The sequence below is a fragment of the Denticeps clupeoides genome, chromosome 12 (genome assembly GCF_900700375.1).
Source record: "Denticeps clupeoides chromosome 12, fDenClu1.1, whole genome shotgun sequence".
NCBI classification, from domain to species: domain Eukaryota; kingdom Metazoa; phylum Chordata; class Actinopteri; order Clupeiformes; family Denticipitidae; genus Denticeps; species Denticeps clupeoides.
The window spans coordinates 8,597,993-8,608,858 of record NC_041718.1 but is presented as its reverse complement, the minus strand read 5'-3'; the positions used below and the strand labels follow the sequence as shown (position 1 = coordinate 8,608,858).

General features: G+C 43.5%; 1 protein-coding gene across 1 annotated transcript in view; it reads left to right on the top strand.

Moving 5' to 3' along the window:
* Positions 1-6,685: 6,685 nt before the first annotated feature.
* The window catches only part of cbfa2t2 (CBFA2/RUNX1 partner transcriptional co-repressor 2), a 32,016-nt gene continuing 27,835 nt past the window's right edge, over positions 6,686-10,866 (top strand). The window contains exon 1 of the mRNA XM_028997852.1: positions 6,686-6,795. Coding sequence (XP_028853685.1) covers positions 6,768-6,795 — 28 coding nt within the window. The 5' untranslated portion in view covers positions 6,686-6,767. The remainder of the gene's footprint in view (positions 6,796-10,866) is intronic.

The following is a 10,866-nucleotide window of genomic DNA, read 5'->3' as shown; positions in this document are numbered from 1 at the left end:
ACACAACAAGTGCACAGAGAGACAGATGTACATTTATGAGTAGAAATAAAAATAAAGTAAAAAAAAGCAGAAGTATAAGCATGCAGTAATAATGTCCCGTAATTGGATTGGAGCGTTAAAAAGACACTAAATGGGTGAAAATGTTGTAAATGTCTGTCCTACATTATAGGAATGTCTTTAAATGATGGAATATCGGCATACAAGCAGAGCGTAACTTTATCATCAACTTTTAGTCTTGAGTTCCTGTGGAATGCTGTGTTTGATAACTTTAAAAAGCTTCTTCAATTATTAGAAAAAAACCTTTTTAATCCTTTTCATAGCAATGATTAAAAAGGCAATAAAACTGGCCAAGTTCATACTAATACAGCTTCTAGTGCATCAGCAGATATGGCTTTGACTGCATCATCATTTTAACCTTGTGAATAATTATTCTCTTCAATCAGATTTTTTCTCTTCAATCAGATTTCATGGATTTTTGTAGCATGGCAAAACATTTCAAAATTCATTAAACAGTTTCTTCACCAGTATGACTAAACCAATTGACCAGTGCAAGCAGAACTAATTCATCTAATTCATCTCACCTTACACCAGGAAGCCCCGTCTTGACCAAGAAAAATATTTATATCTTGGTAGTAGCCTAGTGGGTGACACACTCGTCTACGAACCAGAAGACCCAGGTTCAAATCCCACTTACTACCATTGTGTCCCTGAGCAAGACACTTAACCCCGAGTGTCTCCAGGGGGGGACTGTCCCTGTAACTACTGACTGTAAGTCGCTCTGGATAAGGGCGTCTGATAAATGCTCTAAATGTTAATGTTAATGTAAATGTATTTCCAGCAGGGTCTCCAGCAGAACTGCTCAATATAACCTGCTGGTTACGATCAAAACTAATACAACTTTTTGTAATAAAAAATGAACTAGGCTCCATGGAAATATAAATGTAAATTGACGAACTGGAGCAACTGGTCAATTGCAATTGGTCACGATGTGATTTTGAATGATCAGAATATTTCATGTTCATGTATATTAAGATAGATGTGGCTCTGATTAGATAGTAAATGTACTCTTACGAAGACTCTAAACTTGACTGTCCAGACCATGAAAAACAGATTAAGTTCAAGTTCAAGTCGAGTTTTATTGTCATTTAGACAGAACATAGTGAAACGAAATAACGTTTCTCCGGAACCTGGTGCAACGTGTAACATTTAAAGACAAAGTTACATCACATAAAGTGCATGTGTGTGACACGACAAACTGGGATACATAAAGTGCAAACCGGGGACACCGGTCGTGCAAGAATAACAAAAAACATTTATACAACAATGAGACATACAGCGGTAAACTAGTGAAATGAATAACAAATGTGCAAAGTAACATAGTGCAAGATAATATTTACTCAATATAACAGAGGTAGTGTGTGTGTTTGTGTGTCTGTCCAGAGTGGAAAGTCCCTGAGTGTTCAGGTGTCTGATGGCCTGTGGGATGAAGCTGTTGCACAGTCTGGCAGTGAGGACCCGAATGCTTTGGTAGATTTTTCTGGATGGTAGGAGGGTGAAGAGTGCATGTGAGGGGTGTGTAGTGTCCTTCACAATGCTGGTGGCTTTCCTGATACAGCGTGTGTGGTAAATGTCCATTATGCAGTGATGCATCTGTCAGTGATGCAGACCAAGCCTGACCAGATTTTACTATTTTAAGCCAGGTCACCATCAGCATAATTTTTAAAAAATACAGCAATGCCCGATGGTCACTAGAAAACACATGTTTCTCTATGAAGAGAATGTTGATGAGAACAAGCCTTTGTTTCTTTCACATCATGATGAGCCATTAAATCTATTTCCAGCCCTACCTTCATGTGCTGATTTCAATGCTCATTCCATTCCATTCATCATTCTTTTTTTCTCCACATTCTTCAAAAATCAGGACGGTGTGATCCTTAATTGCACATAACAGTCGTGAGACAAATCCCAGTTAATTGTCAGGACTTTTGGGAGGTGCTCCAGTCCCATATTCCAGAATAAAGTTTAGTAGCCTAGTGGGTAACACACTCGAAGACCCAGGTTCAAATCCCAATTACTACTATTGTGTCCCTGAGCAAGACACTTAACCCTAAGTTGCCCCAGGGGGGGGACTGTCCCTGTAACTACTGATTGTAAGTTGCAGTGGATAAGATAATTACATGCTAGTGTTATAATATGATTATTACGAGAGTCGTGAGAGTTTGTTTTGGGCGCCTGTCCCATCAGCTAAGACGCTGGACTTCATTAAGATGCTCATTCTGAGACATGCTAACAGGCTAGGAGCAACAAAACGTGGTTGTTTTCTCGAACCCTGCTGACTGTATCTTTCGCATCTGTTGTGTCTAGATGGCAAGGGAGCTCTGCAGCAGTCGCTCCATCCTGCAGGTCCCCACATGCCAGAATGAGTGAAGGCGGGTGATAAATGAATGGAAAATTTGAATGGCAGAATGGCGAGTAATTAATTAGTCGGGGCCATTTGTCCACATGCGTCCTCATTTGTGTTTCATATTATTTACAGTAATTATCGTCCTGACGCTGTCAATCACGTTGCATTTGCGCTACCTCATGTGGCACATACTTATACACAGTGACAGCTCTTAAGAGGCGCAGGACTATAACGTGTGTTTTCTTTTATCCCTGTAAATTTTGGGCTATAAATGTTCCAAATAGGCTAACAGATTCCTACATTTCTCCAAGAATCTGTCATCAATAAAGTATCTGGAAACTTTGAAATAGCTTTAATTTGACATCTGTTTCCAGCAGGAAACACTAGATAAAATCACAACATGCAACATGCCTGCTGAGCTCCTGAGTGTTGGTGGTCAAGAGATCATTTGGTTGACCAACATTTTGGACAAATTGATCAGATGGCTGTCATGAGCCTGGCCTTTATGACCTCCGACCAAAAAAAATGGTCCAGCACCCGGACTGCCAGGCCTGTGTCTCCCCCTGGTGGTACAAATTTCCAGTCAGAGAGGGTTGCATTTCTGATGATCACTAGGTGTCACTATGATAACAGGGTCACAACAGGCTGAGACCCTCCCACTCTCTCTCTGTCATTCATACATGCTCCCTGAAGAGGATGGACAGTTGGGCTGGTCTGATGAATAATCCAGCCTCTTCTGGATACCCATATGGGCAGGACTCGGGGCATCTGCCCAACACAGAGCTCCTCAGTGAGGCTCAGTCTGTCTGTTGGAGAGGCTTATTGGAGAGTTGAGCTCAGGGTATCTGAGTACTTGGCTGTTGTACATTTCAGTGTGGTATCATTTTCCTTGAAGAACAATGAGACCTTTATCTGCTGACTGTGGATCGTTTCTTCATAAAACATGATAATGGTATGAAGACATGATTTAAAAAAAAAAAGCCCAAGTTTAATAAAACTCTCCACCTAACGTTTACATGAAACTTCTTTTGGGTAAGGTCCTATATGAGCCTTTGAGGGCCATGAGGGCCTACTGATTACTATGAGTGATGGTTTAAACACAGAGGACACATTTCGTTGTGTGCACATGTGCTGTGCTGCAGTGTTTCACAATGACAATCATTTCGCTTTCATAAAAAAAAAAAAGTCATCAATTAATTTAAATGAATGGCTCTAATTTAATTAGCTAATTTGAGTTGGAGAATATGCCCAGTAACCATAGTAATTTTAATCAGTTTCCACGCTGGGAGGCCCTGATGATCGATAGAGCCGACTCATGATTATGTTCTGAATCCATCATCTGAAGCAACAGAAGTAACGAAACATAATCAATCAACTTTGTGATTTGGCTTCTAATGAGCAGATTGCCAGGGCCCTAAACCTGTGAGCATGGCTGTGGGCAGTTTTTAACACAAAAGGTGTCAAATTGTTTATTGGTTTAAAAATATAAATGTATCTCAGTACAGATGCTGAATGTTGCAAAAAACAATACAGGTATTGTACAAAAGTAAAAATATCCCCCTTATAACAAATGCATATGTCACCTATACATTTATACTTCTCTTGACTGTGCATTTGATATACATGTAGACAATAGGCCACGTGTTTGGGACCATCCTCATTAGAAATACGGTTTTCCATACTCATAATAATATAATAACACAAATTATCTGTTTAGCCACACAGGCCCAAACTATTAACTATTGAATGAGGAAAATAATGTGTGTTTTAGATCATTCGTATCAACTCTGCATGCTTATAAAGGTTCAGGGAAGGTTTGGACCAAATCTTTTTCCAACAATAATGGGGACAGAATGCAGTGTTTTCTTTGCTGCTGTGATAAAAGGCAACATCCTTCAAACTTACTCTGCATAAGGTTACATTAACCTTCAACATTCGTGTACATGTACTTGTAATATTTTCTCTATTTCTTCTTAGAATCCATGGTGGGTCTAAACTGGTCTGCAGTTTGAAATTTAAACTTAAAATAGCCAAAATTAAACATCATCATCATCATCGACTTTATTGCTATCACAGTAAATGTCACCTTGTTTGCTGACAGAGAGACAAAACTTTCCTCCTTTGCTTTATATTAAGTTGACTGTATGTCTTCAGATGGAGGCGTGGACATACTGTGTCATCAGATAACTGGGCACCAGCAGGTCCCATCTGGTGGACTTTAATCTGCCCTGCCTGTCCGTCTGCCCGCAGTGTCCACCGGTTCATCCAAATCCCCAAAGACAACACTGATTCTGCAATCTGTATGGGTGTCTGTGCGTGAGTGAGTGAGTGCGTGGGTCTGTGTTGTAAGTGTGTGTGTGTGTGTGTGTGCTTTGCTTCAGGGGGAGGGTAGCAATGATATTACTCTAGAGGTTTAACCAGGCGTCTGCCGGCTGACCTGAATGACCCCACAGACCACGGCCGTTTGCTCCCTGCTCAGCTGATACACTGGAGAACAGCAGGTACACACACACACACACACACACACACACACACACAGAAGCTGGCGAAGAGGGGAACAGCCAGACAGCAGAGCGGCCAGGCACTGACAGGGAGAGCAGCAGACGGTTCAGCTCAGCCACGGCCTCTGAGACCTCAGACCACAGGGATGGGGGGAGCGAGAAACAAGGCTGTCAACGAACAAGGCTTTATTATGACAGAGCAGCAGCACGGCCAAATGCCACATTGCTGCTTGTGTTTGTGTGAGTGAGTGTGTGCATGTATTACTCTACTTCTAAAGGCTGAGAAGGTTCCTCGCAAGCTTCAGACAAAACTTGTTGTTGACGCTATAATTTTTTTTCTTTTTTAACCAAATCTTAATTGAAAATAAATAATTTTTTTAGCTGAAGGTTAAGATTGAGTGCCGGGTTAGTCAGACACCTATTAGGTGCATATGTATAAGGCATATTTCACAACTGTGTGTGTGTGTGTCTGCTCTCCGTGACTTCAACAGGACACAAAAAAGCTGTTCAAAAACAGACCTGCTGTTCGTCTGAAAGACCAAAGACAAAGGGGACACACAGGCACACTCCAGGAGGATACACCAGCTGTTACACAAAAAACACACACACACAATTATGTACTGCAGTACTGAATCTGACCATCAGCTGCTATTAACAAAAGAATCGAATGAATCTGTAATGGTGGCAATGGTGACCCCGGTTGGATGCCAAGTGGCCAGGGACCCCGGGTACTAATTTATATCCGCTATAAATCTATCTAAAGAAGACAACAACAGTCTCACTTTTTTTTCATTGCTGCACAAAACAGAATCCTAAGTGTCCTTATTTATATGTGGCTTATTTCTATGGTTTTGTGCTCACTTGAGCTACTGTGCTCTATACATCCAGGAGAACTTCTCTTCCATTTAGACATTTTTAGAGATTCTTTTTGTCTAAATGTTGAGCCTGTGATCATTCTCGGCCAAATGAAAAATGTACCGTTGTCACAACGAGGGACATAACCTAGCGGCTAAGAAATCAGACTCATAGGGGTTGCGGGTTATGAGCCACCAAGGATCCCATAAGCAAGTTTCCGTCCCCACACACTGCTCCCCGGTTGCTGTTCACGGCTTTCAAAATGATGTGTATGACAATGACAAAAAACATTCCCTTTTCACACAAACCGGGTTTTATTAATAAACAGAAAAGAAGCAGGGATGAATACATAATGGACGCAGATGGAGCTTTCCTGCACGGGTGGCGCAGAGCTGATCAGGACAGACACGCAAACAGCGTTCCGTTCTTCCACGGGCGTCGTCTTCATATAACCCTGTAGGTGCGTGCGGTTTGCGATGAAGTTGCATGTCGCTGTGAGCCCAACCCATGTCAGCGCAGGCCGCTTCACGTGTTCTCAAGGTCCAGCAACCAAAGAGGCCCTGGCGAGGACGCCCCATTTCTCAAACGTGCCCTCTAATGACTCTGCCACCACAGTAGTACCATTAAAAGCACCATTTGGGCACTTAATATGAAGAATGCACAGGTGCAATGGAATGCAGCGCTTATATAATAATGATTATATATTTTGTAGTATATTAGTATACGTCTTCTTTTTATGATACCAGTCCGGCTCAGGGACTGCACCTAATTTCGTTGTTACAATGACAGTAAAGATATTCCGATTCTGAAATGTAAGGTGGTATGAAAGGAAAAAAAACAAACATTGAAACTGATCCTATTTTTCATTAAAAAATAAAAGAGAGAGAGCGAGCGAGAGAGTGTGTGTGTGTGTGTGTGTGTGTGTGTGTGCTTCAGCCTGGTGGTGGTTCTGCGGTGCTGCTTCCCTCCTTCCAGGCGCGACAGTCCCGGCGACAGCTCCGAGGACCATGGTCGGGATTCCCGGCGCTTTTCGCTGTGAGTACCTTCATCTCATTTCATGTAAATGTGTATTATTTACACTCCAACGTCTGCATATTAATATCCTGCAAACACGTGGTCGTCGGAAGGCTACTTTTTGCGCTCTTTATTCTCTTTGGTTGTTGCTGGTCTTCCTGGTACTAATCTAACCGTGAAGCCGACCGTAAACGAACGTTATACGGACGTTACGCGAACGTTACATCTCCACCCGAGTCTGGGTCCGAACGCTCGGCAACCCAGAATCCGGATAATATTATTCATGGTAATAATTCTGTATTTAATGCGCCGTGGAATGGCCTGCGTGGTAATTAGGCCTCTCCTGTTCACACTCTCCTCCAAAATGACAAAGGGAGAAGAGTGAAGTGAACGCAGTTTCCATGCAGCCTAGTCTTTCAGCTCAGCCTTGGTGAATAGGAGGGGGGGGTGTTCTGTGGGTACAGTCCCCGTCACCCCACCCACCATCCCCTTGTATTCAGTGCTGGATTTGGAGCTAATCCACCAGGCGAAGTTTCACACCATCTGGAGTTCGCATCTTCTCAAGAGCGGAGCAGCGGGAGGGCCCTCAGAAGAGCGGAGGACCTCCACCGCAGTCTGGCCAAGGGGACAATGCCATGGCAGAGAAGCCACTGCTGCCCCCCTCGGGCACCCCACTCCAAATCATTAGTTAAGCATGCCACTGATGATGATGATGATGATGGTGGTGGTGGTGTTGTCCTGTGATTACAGTTGCCACTAGAGAGCAGTAATGCCTCCTTGGGCACATCGGAGTTAATGATGACAGATCTGCTGTTGGCTTTTGGGTGGGGTGGGGCAGTAACGTACCGTGGCAGTGTGCTGTGTTTAACCTGGAACAGTCTGCGGGGCATCGTGGATGCCAGATATGATCTCCACGAAGCGACATTTTGAATAGCCGTCGCCGCCCTGTTGTTGCTGGCTTGAGCGGTCCACTTTTATGAAGTGTCCCAGTGGCGAGCCAGCCGGAGTCAGGCCCTGTCCTCGCTCCCTCTCTGTCCGCACTCTGAGAGGTTTCGGTCAGGATAGAGACCTCACCGCAGACCTCCTGCCTGGAGGCTGCTGGCAGTCGGAGAGCTTCTCTGGATCTCTGGATCCCTCTGCCTCCTGTGGTCCTTCCCCGACTGGCATGGTGATCTGTTTTATTTATCTCTCCATCATCACTGCAGTGTTAGTAGTAGCAGCAGCAATGTTTTTATTTATCATTTTTTTTATACTTCAATTTGATTAATGCATCATCGCAGATTACAGTGGTTGCAATTCATTAGATTACAATTGATTGCAAAACTGTTTGCAAGGATACGGAAAGTGGGTACGGAAAGTATTCAGACCCCCCTTAAATTTTCAGTTCATTTTTCCCTCATTAAGTTCAAGTGTATTTTAAGTTCTATTTTCCCTCATTAATGTACACACAGCACCCCATATTGCAGATTATGATTGCAGAACAAAGATGAAATTAAATATCACTTGGTCCAAAGTATTCAGACCCTTTGCTCAGTATTTAGTAGAAGTTCCCTTTTGTTCTAATACAACCATGAGTCTTTTTGGGAAAGATGCAAGTTTTTCACACCTGGATTTGGGATCCTCTGCCATTCCTGCTTGCAGATCCTCTCCAGTTCCAGCAGGTTGGATAGTTAACGTTGGTGAAGAGCCATTTTAGGTCTCTTCAGAGATGCTCAATTGGGTTTAAGTCAGGACTCTTGACTGGGCCATTCAAGAACACTCACAGAGTTGTTGTGAAGCCACTCCTTTATTATTTTATCTGTGTTGTCTTGAAGGTAAACCTTCGGCCCAGTCTGAGGTCCTGAGCACTCTGGAGAAGGTTTTCATCCAGGATATCCCTGTACTTGGCGGCATTCATCTTTCCCTCAATTGCAACCAGTCGTCCTGTCCCTGCAGCTGCAAAACACCTCCACAGCATGATGCTGCCACCACCATGCTTCACTGTTGGGACTGTATTGGACAGGGGATGAGCAGTGCCTGGTTTTCTCCACACATACTTACATCACACACACATCTCATCAGACAAGATCATTTTATTTCTTTCTCACCACCTTGGAGTCTTAGCAAACTCCATGCAGACTTTCATGTGTCTTGCACTGAGGAGAGGCTTCCGTCAGGCCACTCTGCCATAAAGCCCTGACTGGTAGAGAGCTGCTGTGATCAGTATAGTCAAACACAGTAACTTTTGAAAAGTTACCTGAGAGTTCGCTATAGACTCTAATTAGGGGTCATACTTTAAGTATTGAAGAATAAAATACAAAGATTTGCATTAGGTGTCAAAGGTTAGGTTAATTAGGTTTCTACGGCGTGTGATGGGGGGTTCTTCCACACAAATAAAATGCATGATAATCATTAAACACGTGTTTTTGTATGTATGTGTGTGCAGTTGAGAGAAAGAGACAGAGAGATTCCTTTCCTCTGAGCTTCCTCTGAGGAAATAAATGACCCAAACTCCTTCAGGTTCGCGTTATGGCCTAATCGGTTTGGCTGCAGCTGAGGCTTCCAGGGACGGCAGTGGGGCGATTCGCAGTCTTGAGGGACCCTTACTGCAGTGAGACAGAGAAAGAGAGAGAGAGGTGGGTTCTATTAGCAGTTGTTTCAGGAACAACATAAAACCACCAAGTCCAAAAAGTCCCCCCCCAGAGCCCCCCAGAATCACCTGTTTGTGTTTAGCGTGGTCCAGGGGAGCTTCATTTATGGGTACTGCTTAGTCTTAATATTAAGGTTAATTTTTACTTCATATCTCACATCAAGGGTCTGATTTGTGTGTTGGCATATAAAGCATAGAAATAAAGTGAATACATGGCTTGGACTGGAGGAAATAACTGCCCACAGGGACCTTTCTGCTTGGGATTATTTCTGTCAACTAGACGATGAATGATGTTGGTTTAAAATTGGGGATGCGGTGGCGACTCCTGGGCACCCTAATTCCACATTCCGTTTGCTATTTTATGTGCACGCTCCACCGGGATGTGCAGTTAGCAATTTTTTAAATCTGACCTGTACTGTTAAAACACGAACAGTGTGAATGGTGCATGTGTCTTGTACAAACCCAAGTGGAGCAAGAACCTTCTCCAAATGGCAGCAGATGTTTGATTTGAGGGCTCCTGGAGATTTTCTTTGTGATGAATGGCGTCTTCTGGAGCTACATTAAAGCCATGTGTTGCTGCATGCCCACAGCCTACTAATTTCTACAATATACGGGTTTTCATCCTGTTGTTGAACTCCGAAGCCAATCACATTGGAAACCTCACCATAGTTGAAAAAAAAAAAAACGTGAAGCAGCAGGCCCAGCGCTTCTCCTTGTTGTGTGCTGGGAATGTCGGCTGTGGCTTTTTCCGGCGGCGTGGGCCGTGTTCCTCATCTGCTCCCATGCTGCCGGAGACGGAGACGCGAGGCGAAGCTGGGACGGGTGGGGTGAGGTGGAGGGGGTAATTGACAGCAGGCCGAGCAGCTGTTTCTTATTGCCGGGCGCTGTGCAGACAGGCTGGAGGGATTGTCTCCAGATGTGTGCCTCCGCCTCCCGTCACCCGCCAACAACAATCCCCCGGAATGTCAATCTGTTGGAGACGTGGGCCTATTAGCGTGACGGTGTTGCTGATGTTTTTTTTTTGTGAGCAAAGACAAGAAGGGAAAAGAAGGAAACTCGGCTCACAAAAGCACTTTAAGAAGTTTATGCAGATGTTTTGACGTTTAACCAACTTCCCTGTCTCGGCTGCCTCTCCATATGAGCGCTTGTCTTTGAATGTATCATAATGTGGGTGATAGTGAGTTATATGGTTGATCTTTAGTTCACTTTATTTATTTACAGTGGTATTTAGTCGGCCACCAATTGTGCAAGTTCTACCACTTAAAAAGATGAGAGAGGCCTGTAATTTTCATCATAGGTATACCTCAACTATGAGAGACAAAATGAGAAAAAATCACATCCTCTGATTTTTAAAGAATTTATTTGCAAATTATGGCGGAAAATTAGTATTTGGTCTTATATACCCCCTGTATATACTGTATATACCTCCTGGTATCATTGTCATGTGACAAGACACTGTCTGT